This window comes from Eschrichtius robustus, chromosome 2, assembly GCF_028021215.1.
Source record: "Eschrichtius robustus isolate mEscRob2 chromosome 2, mEscRob2.pri, whole genome shotgun sequence".
In the NCBI taxonomy this organism is placed as follows: Eukaryota; Metazoa; Chordata; class Mammalia; order Artiodactyla; family Eschrichtiidae; genus Eschrichtius; species Eschrichtius robustus.
The window spans coordinates 173,771,614-173,788,378 of record NC_090825.1 but is presented as its reverse complement, the minus strand read 5'-3'; the positions used below and the strand labels follow the sequence as shown (position 1 = coordinate 173,788,378).

The following is a 16,765-nucleotide window of genomic DNA, read 5'->3' as shown; positions in this document are numbered from 1 at the left end:
AAATTCACCCACGTGGTCTCACTTATATATGACATACAAGTGCATCTAGATGCACACAAATACTTACCCTTACACACCCACAAAGCCATTCAAAACACAACTCCTTACACATGTACACCTACTCACACACTACAGCCATATGTTCACAACCAGGCACCCATAAATGCACTTACACATAAAGAGATACGTTCAGGTACTCAGTTTACATTCAGAAACCAGATACACAGACTCATACATGTGCACCTTGTCAAACTCACACTCACAGATCCGTGCAAATATCCACAAATCCACACAGATGTAAACACCAGCTTCACACACACAAATACACAAAATACACTCAGCGATACATGTCAACAAATAAACAGATAACATATAAACCCAAACACATACGTACACTTATTATACACACGAAACTACACTCAGGTATACACATCGGGACATACACAAGGACCTAACACTCACAAACACAAACACTTGTGCATTCACAATTACACACAGTTAAGAGGCACACAGTAGATATCTTGACAAAAAAACACCATGGAACACACAAGCATATATTGAATATCCACAAATAGAGGCTCAGACATTTACAAGTATACCAGGTAACATCCACACAGTTGCATCATGTACACAAATATCTGCGTTCACACACACACAAATATATCTCTCTCACACACACACACACACACCTCCATAGTGACGTACACAGTCAAGCTCATACCACACATAGATTTGCTCACACAAATATGCAGTTCCTAGAGAAACAGGCACACTTGCACTCTCATAAATGCATCCAGAAATGGACATTCTTCCACAATTATACCCACTTCCACTGTTTACACACCCTGTCACACCACCTTAGCTCACACCATATACCCAAACACAGTCACCCACAAATACACTCACATGTAAATACACATATATGAGCAAAACACATTCCACAATCGCTCCCCCCACACACACCCGTGTGCACACAGTCATACTCATAGACTCATATACAAATGCTCTTAGATACAAATTCATCATCCTCACTTACACACAATCGGAGCCCGGCCCCCAACAAATTCTGTTGATACCACAAATGCACACACACACCTTTGCAAATATACCCAGTAACAGCCATTCAACCACACTCACAGATACAAGCAGTCACACTCCTGCATAATTACACACACTCTCAATTTCTCGCACATACCCCTTCACTGACGTTCGTCACACCCTGACACAAAAGAGAAGTACATTCAGATGCTCGCAAATAGGCAAACTCACAAATGCACTGACAAAACACAAATACACACACACTCCTGAATCCTCAGGACACCAACACCTACACAGCACAGATCCTTCCTTGTACACACAACACACATGAAAAACAAGGACACCCAAACGCGCGCGTTGTCACACTCGCACAGATACGGACACACAGACACCCTCACACTCAACACCCTCCTTCGCCACCCAAACACGTCCAGAGATGCACACACTGATGCGAACACAGACACACGTTCTTGCACGCTCACAAGACACAATGAGAAACAGGTGCACACGCGCGCGCGCTGCCTCCAGGCCGGGGATGACAAGCTCACGCTCACATCTAAGGAAACACTTCGGCAGGCACACACACCCGCAAGCAGAGGGTCCCTCATCCTCCCCGGCGCGCGCGCGCACACACAGGCGCGCGCGCGCACACACACTCCTCCGCAGCCTCCCCCGCCACCACCGCAGTCTGGGCCCGCCCCACCCTGCGGCGGCGAGGGGCCGGGAGAAGCGAGGGGACAGGGTCGGGGGCCAGGCCCGGGGGCGGGTCGCACCTGGGCTCCGCCCCGGGGCGGGGCCGACGCAGCGTCGCGAGCGCGAGCGGCCGCACCTGGCTCGCCTGCGGCCGCGGCGGTGACGGTGGTGGTGACGGCGGGCCCGGCCCGGGTGCTAGCGCGGCGCAGCCCAGCCCAGCTCAGCCGGAGCGAGCGCAGAGCCGGTGCCCGCAGCCCCGGCGCCGCCATGGTGGAGGCGGCGCCCCCCGGGCCCGGGCCGCTGCGGAGGACCTTCCTGGTGCCCGAGATCAAATCGCTGGACCAGTACGATTTCTCGCGGGCCAAGGCGGCGGCCAGCTTGGCGTGGGTGCTGCGGGCCGCGTTCGGGGGTGCAGGTACCAGGCCGGGGGAGAGGGGGCGGCAGGTGCGGGGGGCGGGGCGCCGCGCCGGGGAGGCCGGGGCCGTGGGAACAATAGCGCCGGTCGCCGGGGGTCCCCGGGCCCGGGCCCCTGCGCGCCGGGCCTCTGGGCTTCCTGCTCGGCCCAGGCGGTGGACTTTGCCCGGCCGGCTGCGGGAGCGCGGTGGGGGTGGGGCCGGCGGCCCAGCTCCGCGCCGGGACCCGGGCGTCCCGGCCCCCAGGTGACCCGGGCAGGGTGTGCGGGCCGAGTGGTGTCTCCCACTGCGGGCCTCGCCTGGCCGCCCTCCCCCCCTTTACACACTCACATCGTGCGCGCCCGCGAGGACCCCCGCCCCCGTCCAGCCCGGACGCACACCCCGCGTCGGCCCTGCCTGCTCTGCGGGCGGTGAGGGGAGCGGGAAGCCCCTGTTTCGCCTCCACGGCCCCGGCCGGCGGCTGGCAGCTGTGACTTATTGCCCCATTTTGCTTAGGAGGCGGGCGAGCCCAGCAGAAGGGAAATGGCTTATCCAAGATCGCCGGGGGTGGGGGCCCAGGTGCAGGGCGTTCTCCCACTTCCTCCCCCCGGTCCACGTGTGTGAAGAACTCAGGCCATCCCACCGGGGAGGATGCGAATGGGTCCCTAGGATTTGCGGCCCAGGGAAGGCTCCGTAATGGCTCCATGCCAGAGCTGAGAGTCAGGGCCTGGCCGTGGGGAAGACGAGTTAATTAATTAAGGTCTGGGCTTTCTGGGGGGACGCCCTGCCCTCCCACTGGTCCTGCCCACTGGTCTTGGCACCAGCTGAGCACAGCCCATCCTCCCTTCAGTGGCCTTCCCAGATCAACCTGTTCTGGGTGTGGGTCTTGGTGACAGCTGTCCGTCTCCTGGTTCCGCCTGAGCCTGTCTTTCTCCCAGTCTCTTTCCCTGCACCCTCCCAAGCAGGGCCCACTCTGGGGCTCACCTACCCACAAGGATCTACTTGAGAAAGGGGGTGGGGGGTGGGGGGATGGTTGGCGGGGAGACACCCAGGTCTGCCCCAGCCCCTCGCATCCCAGGTTACGAGGCCACAGAGGACTCAACTTTGAGAATCAGAATTGGCTTTGAGTCCCACGCTCCACCAGAATGTGGACGAATTAACCCAATTCTCTAAGCTTCTGTTTAGTCCTCTATAAAAGAAGGCATTTGTTCACTTTGTTATCCATTTCACAAATGTCTGCGGGGCACCCACTAAGTGCCAGGGCAGTGCTGGGGTGATTGGGGTCCCAGTTCCTTCTTTCACAAGGTGAGGGAGACTGAGCACAGGATTATTCTGTTTCTGGCACACAGTACATACTAAGTGGTTGTTGCTATTCCTGCTGCCGCGACCAGTGGTATTTTTATTAATGATAATATTATTCATCATCTGGTCAGGGGACAGAAGAGAAATGACTATTCCATTTCCCAGAAAGAAAAGTCAGGTCCCTGGGGGATGCCCTGACTCACCCGGTTCTGTTCTCACTGACCCAGCTCCCCTGCGTTGTGTGACATCCTCCCCGAAGTTCACGTTGCATCTGTCCCCCACCCACATTCTCTAAACAGAGGGGGACTGAGGAAGGTGGGACCCCAGGCTCTGAGCGGGAAGTGGGGAGCAGAGCCCTGCTTGGTTCATGAACTCTGGGACTCTTTACTGATGCCTGTTGGGTGCCAGGCCAGTGCTGGGCGCTCAGGATGGAGAGACGAGGATGAGACTTGAAACCAGATCATTGCTGATTAGAGTGATAAAGTCGGTGATGTCCAGTTAATGTCGAGGCGTGCTGCGGGCCTTCCAGTGAGCAGGCTGGGGGAGGAAATCCCTGAAATCTTCCAGGGAGGGGAGGAGAAAGGAAGGCTCCCAGGAGGAGGGAGCATTTGAACCTTGAAGGGTGTGTAGGAGTTTGCCAGGGGGAGGAGACCAACAGCGAGTTCTCCGAGAAGAGTGTACAGGTCCCAGTGGTGGCCAGGAGTGGCCAGGGAGATGAGGGAGTCTGGTGCAAGTGATGAGGGCCTCTCAGGCATTGGATGGGGAATCTGAGGGCCCTGGGGAGCCATGGAAGGTGTTTGGGGACTGACCAGATGAGATCAGATATGCAGTTGCCCCGGGGGAATAGCGGCTGGGGGAAGGGGTAGTTCTGATGGCCCCAGGGTACAGGCGTGAAGAGGCTGGGCAGGAATGCAGGCTAGTGGGCTCCACAGAACTCAAGCTCAGAGATAAGGAAGGGTGGCATCTTCATGCAAGTTTGGGAAACACCACATGCAGTCCCTTAGGCCGCCAGAACCTCCAGGTGATGCTTAGGGAACTAGGGTCCCATCGGCTCTGCCCCTTACTAGCTCTGTGATCTTGGCCAAGTCATCTTAGCTCTCTGGGCCTGTACAACAGATAAGAATAAGTCTCGGAATAATGCAATGAGCAAATGCACACAAGGCGGTGGTGGTGGTGGTCCAAGGGCTAGCTGCGCTTTAGCTGTGCTGTCCAGTGTGGTAGCCACGAGCCACGTGTGGCCTGTCTGAATTGCGAGGTGCTGTAAATGTAAAATACACAGTGGCTTTGGAAGACTTTGTGTCTTCCAAAAAAAAAAAAAGAAAGTGAAATATCTCGTTAATAATGTTTTTATGTTGATGACGTGTTGAAATGATGATAGTTTGGATATATATTGGGTGAAGTATATTACTAAGTTAATGTTACTTGTTGCTACTTTTTTAATGTAGCGACTAGAAAATTTTAAACTTCCTGTGTGGCTCACATTCTGTTCCTATCGGACAGGACTGCTGTACAGTAAATGCTCAATAGAGCACTTTATAGTATAGAGCGGTGGTCCTCAGCCAAAGATGAGTTTGTCACTTAAGGGACATTTGGCAGTGTCTGGAGACATTTCTGGTTGTTGCTACTTGAGAGGACAGTGCTCTTGGCATCTAGTGAGGAGAGACCAGGGATTCTGCTAAACATCTTAACAATGCACAGGACAGCACCCGCCCCTGCCCCAATTCCCCACACCTCAGCCCCACTAAACACAAAATTATCCAGCCCCAAATGCCAATTGTGCCGAGGTGGAGACAGACTGGTGTAAAGTAAGGAAGGACTTGATAAACATTAGCTATCGGTAGCTCTAGCTCAAGTTGTCATCTTCAAGGCCCTGACAAGCCCTGCAGGAAAGAAACTTTAATTTTGCCGATGGGAGCAGGAAGCAACCAGGAGCTGGAAAGAGGAGGAGGAGGGTTTGGCTTCAGGGGATGCCAGGAGCTGAAACCAGATGACTGATTGGATGTTGCAGCGGGGAGGGGGGGGGGAGAGAAGGAGAGATGGTGATCTCTCACTGTGATGGGAACAGAGAGAGGGAGCACGTTTGGAGTAAGACGCTGAGCATGATGGGCGATGCCTGGGTTTCGGCAGGTGGCAGTGCTCAGATGGCCGTGGAAGCCATCATAGTAGCGGGGGCAAGTCCATTGACAGGGCTGCTCAGACAGAGCTGTTGGGAGCCCAGCATCAAAGAGGCATGTCAGGAGGTGGCCTGGCTTGAGTGGTGGGAGAGAGAGAAAAAGATGCCAGGGGGAGGAAGTTTTCCGGAAGAAGGAGGTACTCGGCAGAGAGCCCAGGCAAGATAGTGGGCGTTGGAAGGCCACTGCTGGCCTTGGGGAGGCCGGGAGCTAGGAGGGCAAGGGCAGATCAGGGAGGTTGGGACGGGCGTAGGGTGGAAAGAAAGAAAACCTGGAGAACTTTTTTTTTTTTTAATTGACGTGTAGTTAATTTACAATGTTGTGTTAGTTTCAAGGGTACAGCAAAGTGATTCAGTTATACATATATGTATTCTTTTTCAGATTCTTTTCCAGTATAGGTTATTACAAGATAATGAGTATAGTTCCCTGTGCTATACAGTAGGTCCTTGTTGTTTACCTGTTTTATATATGGTAGTGTGTATATGTTAATCCCAAACTCCTGATTTATCTCCCCCGCCCATCATTTTTGGTAACCCTAAGTTTGTTTTCTATGTCTGTGGGTCTATTTCTGTTTTGTAAATAAGTTCGTTTGTATCATTTTTTTTAGATTCCACATATAAGTGATATCATATTATGTTTGTCTTTGACTGACTTCACATAATATGATAATCTCTAGGTCTGGAGAACTCTTCTTTCAAGGGGCAGAGAGATGGCCCAACTCTACACAGGGTTTGGGTATTAAGTAGGAAGGTCAAGTGTGAGTTTAGGGTGTAGGAAAAGAGCGGGGGGGGGGGCAGGGAGGGGCTGAAAGCCAGGGTGCCTGGGTCCTTGTAGGTGAGGGCAGGGGCCTCTGGAGAGCATCGCTGTGAATTCAGGCACCTGAGGAAGGCCTGGTACGACACGTTCAAATGTTTTTAAGCAGTAGAATCCTGCCCCCTCCCATCCTTTCAAACACACGCAGAACCCCAGTATACAAAGCAGCAGCTCTGATTGGGATGAGTTGGGGCCTCCCTGGAAGACCCATAAGGGCACATCCGAACGCGTTGGCCTCTGTTGCCTCCTGTCTACCTCCCAGATCTTCCTGGTGGCTTATTCTGACCTTTCTCCTCCCCACCCTTGGGTCCCACTTGGTTGGGGCTCTGCCACCCCTCCTCCCTCCACATGGGGCTTCCTCAAGCCTCTTCCTACGCTGCCCCTCTGTTTCAGGGTTTCTGTGGCTGCCTCAGCCCCAGCCCCTCCTGTACCCCCATCTCAGCCACCACCCTCTTTCCCTTGCCTTCCGCCTCCCTGTCTCTCTTCCCCCTCACTCCCAATGGGGCCCTGGGTGCCTCTCCCCCGCTCCCCTTCAGTCACCAAGTTCAGGCCATTCACCCCCCCACAAAGTGTCTGCAGTCTGTCCCCCTCCCCCATTGCATGCCCTGCCAGCCAGCCCCCCGACTCCACAGCTCATCCCACCCCCTGCTTAAGGCCTGAGTTTGAATCCCAGTCCAGAGCTGTGTGGCCTTCTTGGTGCCTAGGTTTCCTCATCTGTAAAGCGGAGTTACCACGTGTGCCCTGGCTGCTTCTTCCTAGGGTTGCCTTAAGGCAAAGCGAGTCCGTTGGGGTGGTGTAGGGCACCCAGGGAGATCGATTAAGTCACATTGTCCATTGTCGTGCAGTCCTTAGGTGAGGGCGAGAGGGGTGGCTACAAGACCCCGCCCATCTGGCCTCCGCCGCCTCTCCTCCGGGTCTGAGAGCCCGCCATCTCCCCGAGGCACGTGCTCTCTCCCACCTCCTCGCCTTTGTATGCAGACCCCCTGCCTGGAATACCGTCACCCCTTCCTCTGGCAAACTCCCCCACACCTGCGCCTCGTGTCTCAGCCCAGGTGCCCTATTCTCCCGTCCCGGTTCCATCCTCCCTGGTCCACACCCGCAACGACCCCCTCCCTTTAATTGGGTCCATGTAATTGTATGTATGCGGAGGGCTTATGTCCGGTGGCCCTGACCCGCCATGATCCACCTCCCCCTCCTCGCCCCGGCAGAGCATGTGCCCTCGGAGCTGTGGGAGCCCTTCTACACCGACCAGTATGCGCAGGAGCACGTGAAGCCCCCGGTGACGCGGCTGCTGCTCTCGGCTGAGCTCTACTGCCGGGCCTGGCGCCAGGCGCTGCCGCAGCTCGAGACGCCCCCCAGCCCCTCTGCGCTACTGGCCCTGCTGGCGCGGAGGGGCATGGTGCCCGCGCTGCCCGAGCGCCCGGTGCAGGAGGCCGACCTGAGGCACCAGCCTATCCTCATGGTAGGCCACGCCCCTACCTCGTTAGGTCCCGCCCACCAGGCCTGGCTCCTCTCCTCATGGCTGCTCCCACCAGGCCAGGCTCCTCCTACCAAGCCTGGCGCCTCCCAAAAGGCGCTAACTCTGGCTCCTGAGGACTTGCCTACCCGGCCCACCAGATCCCTAAGGCCTAGTTTGTAACCTCAAAGCTTGGACTGCCTCCCAAGCCCCTCCCACTTCGAGCCCCTCCCACCGCCAGGTTCTTCCTCTTTCTTCTCCCTGGGAGGCGCTCTGGTCTCACCCTTCAGCTCTTGCCTCCACAGGGAGCCCACCTCGCTGTCATTGATGCCCTCATGGCTGCCTTCGCCTTTGAGTGGACAAAGACACTGCCTGGTCCCTTGGCCCTGGCCAGCTTGGAGCACAAGCTCCTTTTCTGGGTGGACACGGTAGGTGGGGCTTGGGCCAAGGTGGGCTGGCGGGGGCCAGGATCACCCAGTGACTGGAGCACTGACCTCTCCCTGCTCCCCAGACCATCCGGCGGCTGCAGGAGAAGACGGAGCAGGAAGCTGCCCAGAGAGCATCTCCCACGGCCCCTGCCGATGGGGTGGCCCCAGCGCAGACTTCGGTGAGCCTGGGGCGATGGATGGAAGGAAGGAAGGAAGGGCGGACCCTCGAGGGCTGGGTGGGCAGGTTGGAGCTGTGCCTCGAGGCCGTTCCTGCACTGGGGGTGCTGGAGGTGACTCTCTCTCTCTCTGCCCTCTCCCCTCTGCCACCCCTGCCACTCTCCTCTCTGCCTCTCTGGCATCAGTGTCCCACACGCTGGTACTGGAAGCTGGTTCCTGTAAGTGGGGCTGTTTCTCCGCCCCGTCTGCCTGCCCCGCTTGTCGCTGTCTGTCTGTGTGTCTGTTTCTGCCTGCCTGTCCTGCTCCCTCTCCTATCTCTCCCCAGATATGAGCAAAGGAAGTAGGACCCCAGCCCTGGGGGGACAGAGAGAAACCCTTTGGGAACCAAGGGAAGGGGGGAATCTCTGCTGTTCCTGAAAGGACAGACTTCTCCCCAGTACATGACTCACCTCCCAGTAATCAAGAGGCTTGTCCACTTGAGCCAAGGTGGGGAGAGGGAGGACCCCAGACCGTCAGACACATGGATCTTGACCCCAACAGGCAGGGCACATGGAGAAGACCCCTCTAGCCAAGAGAAAGATCCTCAAACCCAAAAGAGGGTAGAAGAACATTCCTAACTGAGACTCCAGCTTCCCTAAGGACAGCTCCCTGGTCTCAGTTTTGGGGGCAGTGGGGTGTCCATCCCTGAAGTACAACAAGGGGAAAGTGACCACTGCAAGTGGCGGGGGTAGGTTTTGGGCTGAAGTCCCTGCCTTTGCTCACTTCAGGGCCTCCTTCCCCCCACACTAGGGCCTGGGTTGGGGGTTCCTCTCCTGCCTTCCTGCTTCCTCTGCATCCCCTCCCCCAGCTGGGACCTGGGTCTTTTGTTGGGGGGAGAGGATTCCCTGCATGAGTGGCTGCTCTGTGGGGTCCCTCCTGGCTGGGAGGAGCTGGGGTCCCCAAAGCCAGCCAGGGCGCAGTCAGGGAGCTGGATGGCCAGGGCTCAGGACAGGGGTCAGGGCTATCTCCTCCCCCGCCGGAGGTGTGCTTGGGGGCCCAGCAAGTCAGCACCCCTCCCGCCCCGCTGACAGCTGCTCCTCTCCCCCCAGCACGCAATTGCCTTCTGTTTGAAGGAGTCGGGGAGCAAACCCCCCATGGTAACGTATCCCCCACCCCAGGGTCCCAGGAGTCCCTGTCCCCAGCCCCCGCTGCTGGCCTGGCTGCTCGCAGACACCTCCTCTGCCTCTTGCTGCTACCCTTCCCCTGCTCCAGGCTGGCCCCCCCACTCTGGCTCTGGGACCCCCGGCTTCACGCCCCCTCGTGGCGGAAACCCCAGGCCTCCCCGCCCAGCCTGCATGACTGCTGACCTGGGGGGGGCCAGCTTGACCTCTGACCTGACCCGGCTCCCACCCACAGATCCGATATCGCAAGGACCGCGCCGTGGCCCGACGCGCCCCCTGCTTTCCGACCGTGACCAGCCTCCAGGACCTGGCAAGTGGGGCTGCGCTGGCCGCCACGATCCACTGCTATTGTCCCCAGCTCTTGCGACTCGAGGGTGAGTGAATGCGCCTGAGCCAGACCCCGTCCTTGCAAGCCTGGCACCCAGGCATTGGCGTCTGTCCCCAGAGTAGTGCAGCGATTATAAGTGCAGCTCCCAGAACTGGCAGACCTGGGTTTGAACCTCTCTCTTCCCGTAATGAGCTGTGTGACCTTGCACAAGTGTCTAAACCTCTCTGCGCTTTATTCAATTCACTCCTGCAGCAAATACTGATAGAGTACAAACTGCCAGATCCTGTTTTAGGTGCCAGAGATCCAGCCAGAACAATACAGACACGTTCCTGACCTCAGGCGGCTCACATCCTAGTTGGGAGAGAAAGACAATAAGTTCAAGAGGAATGTTCCGGATGTTAGGTGCTCTGAAGGGCACTGGGTAGTCAGGATTAGCTTTCTGAGTTCTTGGGGGAGTAGCACTCCAGGTGGTGGGAACAGCAGATGCAAAGGCCTGAGGAACAGCCTGTCACGGTGCACACCTTGTGAAGGGGGCCTTGCCTGGCTCGTCAGAGGTCCTCTGTGCATGTTGGCTGCTGGGCCCCCGCTTCCCCGGGGCCCCATCCTCCTTCCCTTAGAGCTGGGGACGCAGGCATCCTGTCCTTACAGAGGTGTGCCTCAAGGACCCCATGTCTGTGGCGGACAGCCTGTACAACCTCCAGCTGGTGCAGGATTTCTGCGCCTCCCGCCTTCCTCGGGGCTGCCCGCTCTCTCTCGAGGACCTGCTTTATGTCCCACCGCCCCTCAAGGTAAGGCCATCTCGGGGCCCTGTGGGCCGAGGGGGGGTGTGTCGGGTGCCGTGCGCCTGGTTGGCTGACCCTGCTTTCCACCTCCAGATCAACCTGATGGTGCTGCTAGCGGAGCTGTTCATGTGCTTTGAGGTGCTGAAACCCGACTTCGTGCAGGTCAAGGATCTGCCTGATGGTCGTGGTGAGGCCCGACCCTGGGTCCGGGGGGCATGGGGGCGGGGGAGGCCAAGCCCTGCCTGACCCTCCGCTCTGTGCTGCAGCTGCCTCCCACAGGGCCACGGAGGCCTCCCCACCTCAGAACAACAGCGGCAGCAGGTACCACTCCCCTGTTGGGTTGAGACTACACAGCCACAATGGGCTCCTCCTCCTGCGGGGACGGGGAAGGGAGATGATCTGGTCTCCACTCCCAGGAGGGGCGAGGGAGGGGGAGAGGGGGCCCCTCGGCTGATGCGCATCTCTTGGCAGTTCTCCTGTCTTCAACTTCCGCCATCCACTCCTGTCGCACGGCAGCCCCCAGTCCCCACTCCGAGGATCCACAGGTGAGGGCAGGGAGATGGCTTGTCACTGGAGACCCCCATCCAAAGACCACCCCAGCTGACCTCATGTTGTCCCTCTAGACCCCTCCATTGGGTCCCTCTGGCACCTGAATGACTCCTTGGTGACACTCATTGGCCCCCACAGTGACCTCCCCAGTGGCTCCACAGGACCCCCTAGTGACACCACCCACAGTTATCCATCCGCATAATGACCCATCAGCGACTCACCCATTGACAACCCGTGGCTGACGCCACCCAGGGTCCCCAGTGACCCCCCAGAGTGAGCACTGAGTGACCACTCACTGCCCCTCCCCAGGCTCACTGAAGTCCTCCCCGTCCATGTCCCACGTGGAGGCCCTCGGCAAAGCCTGGAACCGTCAGCTCAGGTGAGCGCATCGCAAGGGCCCGGGCAGTGGAGCGGGTGGGGCCCAGGCTTGTCCCAGGGGCTGACCCCTCCCTCCGGCCGCCCAGCCGTCCCCTTTCCCAGGCCGTGTCGTTCAGCACTCCCTTTGGCCTGGACAGCGACGTGGATGTTGTCATGGGAGACCCCGTCCTACTCCGCTCCGTCAGCTCAGACAGCCTGGGTCCCCCACGCTCCGTGCCAGCCCGGACCCCCACCCAGCCACCCCCGGAGACTGGCGACCTGCCTACCATCGAGGAGGCCCTGCAGATCATCCACAGTGCCGAGCCCCGGCTGCTCCCGGATGGGGCTGCCGACGGCAGCTTCTACCTCCACTCTCCCGAGGGGTCCTCCAAACTGCCACTGGCTTCCCCCTACCCACCCGAGGGGGCCTCAAAACCACTGCCCGACGGGCCCACCAAAGCACCCACCTACTCGGCCCACCCCGAGGGCCTCTCGAAACCGTCTCCCTGCCCAGCAGGGGAGGTATCGAAACCGCCAGCCCTGTCTGAGGGCTCCCCGAAGGTGGCGGCTTCGTCCCCAGTGGCCAGCAACTCTGAAGTGAAGATGACCAGCTTTGCTGAACGCAAGAAGCAGCTGGTGAAGGCCGAGGCTGAGGCAGGGTCCCCGGCAGCCACGCCAGTGGCACCAGAGGCCCTGAGCTCGGAGATGAGCGAGCTTGGAGCCCGGCTAGAGGAGAAACGCCGGGCCATAGAGGCTCAGAAGCGACGGATCGAGGCCATCTTTGCCAAGCACCGCCAGCGACTGGGCAAGAGCGCGTTCCTGCAGGTGCAGCCGCGGGAGGCCGGCGGGGAGGCAGAGGCGGAGCCGGGCCTGGCCCCTGGTGGGGAGCGGCCGGCAGGCGAGGGCCAGGGTGAGCCGTCGCCACGGCCGAAGGCAGTGACCTTCTCGCCGGAACTGGGCCCGGCGCCCCCCGAAGGGCTGGGGGAGTATAACCGGGCGGTGAGCAAGCTGAGTGCAGCGCTGAGCTCGCTGCAGCGGGACATGCAGAGGCTCACGGACCAGCAGCAGCGGCTCCTGGCCCCGCCAGAGCCCTCCGGGCCCGCCCCGCCTCCCGCCGCGTGGCTCATCCCTGGTCCCACGACGGGCCCCAAAGCCGCGTCCCCCAGCCCCGCCCGGCGCGCTGCAGCTGCCCGGCGCAGCCCCGGGCCTGGCCCCAGCCCCACACCCCGGAGCCCGAAGCACGCGCGGCCCGCGGAGCTGCGGCTGGCGCCCCTGACGAGGGTGCTCACGCCTCCCCACGATGTGGACAGCCTCCCCCACCTGCGCAAGTTCTCGCCGAGCCAGGTGCCCATGCAGACGCGCTCCTCTATCCTTCTGGCGGAGGGGCCGCCTCCCGAGGAGCCCGCGGCCCGGCCTGGCCTCGTCGAGATCCCGCTGAGCAGCCTGGAAGAGCCCACGGCTGAGGATGAGGGAGACGGGAGCCCCCCTGGTGCTGAGGATTCCTTAGAAGAGGAGGCGTCTTCAGAGGGAGAGCCCCGGACCGGGCTGGGATTCTTCTATAAGGTGAGAGTCACCTGAGCAGGCGGGGGAGGGGCCGTGGGTGGATGGATGGATGGTCAGGGATGGGGCGTGTGGATGGGTGGGCGGGTGGCTAGACAGGTGGACGCATGGATAGGGCTTTCCCAGTGGATGGACCAACAGATGGAGCTGGTGGGGGAACAGAGGTGGATGGGTGGTTAGCCAGGTGGCGGCTGGCAGACAGACAAGGCGTGTATGTCCAGATGGACACATAGATGGGGTGGGTGGATAGACAGAGGGAGAGCAGGTAGTAGACAGTTGGACAGGGGTGGGTGGATGGATGGATGGGTGGGTGACGGACAGATGGACAGCAGTGGGTATACAGACAGATGGGGCTAGGGTCCTCTATGGCATCCCCTCCCTCCTGCTCCCTCCTTCATCCCCTACCGGCTCCCCTTCCTGACTCTTCCGTATCCAATCACTCTTCTTCCTGTTGGCATCCCCAGCCTGGGCCACCACCTCTTACCTGGACACCTGCAGTCACGTCCTGATTGGTCTCCACTGCCCACCCCTCACCACACACCAATCCCTGGCCATTTTCAACTGAGCGGTCAGCAAGATTTATTTAAAATGTAAATTGGACCTTGTCACCCCCTTATTTAAAACCCTTCTGTAGTTCCTCTTTCCTCTTAGAATAAAAGTCTTTCCCATGGCCGTAGGCTCTGCTCGCCCCTGACCTCATCCTATGGCATCCTCCCCAGCTCTGCATCCCAGCCACACTGGCCTCCCTGCTGTTCCACACCTGCTAGGCTTGTTCTGGCCTCAGGGCCTTTGCACTTGCTATTCGCGCTGCCCAGAATGCTCTCCTCACTGCTCACCCCTACCCAGTTCAGTCCTCATCATCCTTCTCCGAGGTTGCTTCCTCCGGGAGGCCCCTCTCGGTGTCCCCAGGCCAGGATAGGTCCCTCCCCACAATGTAGACTGACAGCAGCCTCTGCTGGTGTTCACCAGTGTTGGTGCGATACCTGATTGCCTTCCTCGCTGGGTTAAGCGCTTGGTGTGCCCAGAACCCAGCATGGGGCTGTGCGCACAGCAGGTGCCCACCCAGTGCCTTCAGACCAGTTACAAAAACTCAAGGACAGGTGAGTGGCTGGCAGGCTGGGTCGACACAAGATCAGACTCCAGCCGAACCAGGGGAGGGACAGCCAGCTACACTCGGTGCCTGCCCCCAGGATGAAGACAAGCCCGAGGATGAGATGGCCCAGAAGAGGGCCAGCCTGCTGGAGCGCCAGCAGCGGCGGGTGGAGGACGCGCGGCGGCGGAAGCAGTGGCAGGAGGCCGAGAAGGAGCAGCGGAGGGAGGAGGCTGCCAGGTGAGGCTGGGCCCAGCCGGGGGAGCCCTGCCACTGGCGTGCCCACAGCCCGACCGCTGCAATCCCCTCAATCTGCAGGCTGGCCCAGGAGGAAGTAGCCCCTGCCGGCTGGGCCCCAGCCGAGGAGGAGGTGGGCCCCCGGCGGGGGGACTTCACGCGGCTCGAGTATGAACGCCGGGCCCAGCTGAAGCTGATGGACGACCTCGACAAGGTGCTGCGGCCCCGGGCGACGGGGAGCGGGGGGCCGGGCCGGGGCGGTCGGAGGGCCCCCCGGCCACGCTCTGGTTGCTGTGATGACTCGGCCCTGGCACGGAGCCCAGCCCGCGGCCTGCTGGGTGAGGCCCCCGTGGGTATGTGGGGCGGGCGGTGCAGGGTACGTCCGCAGGGCCAAAGCGTGGGCTCACAGGGGTCAAGGCTTCCACAGGGATGTGGGGCCGCAGCGGGGTGAAGGCCGTGGGCAGAGCTGGCCTGGGGTTCTCTCCACAGCGTAACAGGTGAAGGGCCGCTTTGCACAGCCTGGCGTGGTGGGGTGAGGTGGGGTGGCCATTCTCCAGCGAGGCCGCGCAGGGCGAGGGTCTTGGACAGGGCTGACCGCACATCCCTCCCCAGCCGCCCAGCTAAGGTCCCCTGGGCGAATGTGGAGGCGGGGGGACTCGGGGGGGCCTGACCCGCCGCCCTCTGCTCCAGGCTCTCGGCTCAGCAAAGTCTACTCCCAGTCCACGCTGTCTCTGTCCACCGTGGCCAGCGAGGCCCCCGGTAACCTCGGTGTGAGGAGGCCCACGTCTCGGTGAGTTTAGCCTGGGCGGGCAGGCGTCTGTGTCCCAGGTGGCCTCTCAGAGAGAGAGAGAGAGAGAGAGAGAGAGAGAGAGAGAGAGAGTGTGTGTGTGTGTGTGTGTGTGTGTGTGTGTGTGTGTGTGTGTGTGTGTGTGTGAGAGTGCCTTAGGAGGCTGATAGGGCACGAGGGAGTGCATCTGCCACCAAAGATGCAAGGATGCACACCTGAGAGACGGGACCCGAGGTCGTGCCTCTCTGCTCCCGTGTTCAATGTGCCCGGGGCCGGAAGAGGGCCCTGCGTGGACTTGGTAGCCCAGATGATGTCAGTGGACGCGTCCTGCCTGCTCGGCTGTGTCCTGGGCTCGCCCTTCCCGGGTCCCACCGCGTACTGATTGGGAGGCTTCGTCCGCCGCTGACCGCACCCCACCCCACCCCTCCCCCCGCAGGGCTCCATCTCCATCCAGCCTCATGTCCCCAAGCCGCCTGCCTGGCAGCCGAGAACGTGAGTGGGAGAACGGCAGCAACGCCTCCTCCCCGGCCTCAGTGCCTGAGTACACGGGTAGGTGGGACTTCGGGGGGTGAGCACCGGGCCCCACCGGCGCCCCACGTCGTCCCTGCTGACCGCCCCGCCCCCTAGGTCCGCGGCTGTACAAGGAGCCGAGCGCCAAGTCCAACAAGTTCATCATCCACAACGCCCTGTCGCACTGCTGCCTGGCGGGCAAGGTGAACGAGCCGCAGAAGAACCGCATTCTCGAGGTGGGCCTGGGGCGGGGCTGGGGCATGGCGGCGGGCGGGTCGCCGGGGCCCTGCTGGCCTGGCTAACTGCTTCCGCCCCCGCCAGGAGATCGAGAAGAGCAAGGCCAACCACTTCCTGATCCTCTTCCGCGACTCAAGCTGCCAGTTCCGGGCCCTGTACACGCCGTCCGGGGAGACGGAGGAGCTATCGCGGCTGACGGGCTACGGCCCCCGGACGGTCACGCCCGCCATGGTGGAGGGCATCTACAAGTACAACTCGGACCGAAAGCGCTTCACCCAGATCCCCGCCAAGACCATGTCCATGAGCGTGGATGCCTTCACCATCCAGGGGCACCTCTGGCAGAGCAAGAGGCCCACCACTCCCAAGAAGGGCAGCAGCACCCCCAAGTAGCCCCGTCCCGGGTGCTCCGCGGGCCAGGCCCCGTGTGCTCTGGCCACCGCCCTCCTGGGGGACAGCCCAGAGGACAGTCCGCCGGTATGCCCGGGTCCTGTCTGTCCCCCCGTGACCTCGCCTGGGTGGGGCTGGAGTCCCCAACCCCTAACTTTGGTCCCGTCCTGCTGTGGGGGCTGAGCTGGGAGGTTCAGGGACTCAGGGCTCGGCTCAGTCCCCCGTCTGTCCTCCCCACCTTCTCGAATAAAGTAAAGAGAGCTCGACTGCTGGCGTCTCCCCAGGCTGGCTGGGGTGCCCGGTGACATCTC

General features: G+C 60.4%; 1 protein-coding gene across 2 annotated transcripts; it reads left to right on the top strand.

Moving 5' to 3' along the window:
• The first annotated feature begins 1,998 nt into the window (after nt 1–1,998).
• Nucleotides 1,999–16,511, top strand: CAMSAP3 (calmodulin regulated spectrin associated protein family member 3). 2 transcript variants are annotated; one of them, XM_068534967.1, is made up of 19 exons: nt 1,999–2,146; nt 7,618–7,871; nt 8,171–8,293; nt 8,377–8,472; nt 8,656–8,688; nt 9,559–9,606; nt 9,866–10,004; nt 10,607–10,746; nt 10,834–10,927; nt 11,007–11,061; nt 11,212–11,285; nt 11,599–11,668; nt 11,754–13,209; nt 14,397–14,536; nt 14,615–14,871; nt 15,224–15,323; nt 15,757–15,869; nt 15,948–16,066; nt 16,152–16,511. In XM_068534967.1, exons 1-19 carry the CDS (start codon nt 1,999–2,001, stop codon nt 16,455–16,457), a joined length of 3,765 nt encoding a protein of 1,254 aa, XP_068391068.1. In that variant the 3' UTR covers nt 16,458–16,511. The 2 variants fall into 2 exon arrangements, with proteins under 2 accessions (XP_068391068.1, XP_068391069.1); XM_068534968.1 differs by lacking the exons at nt 8,656–8,688; nt 9,559–9,606.
• Nucleotides 16,512–16,765: the final 254 nt, after the last annotated feature.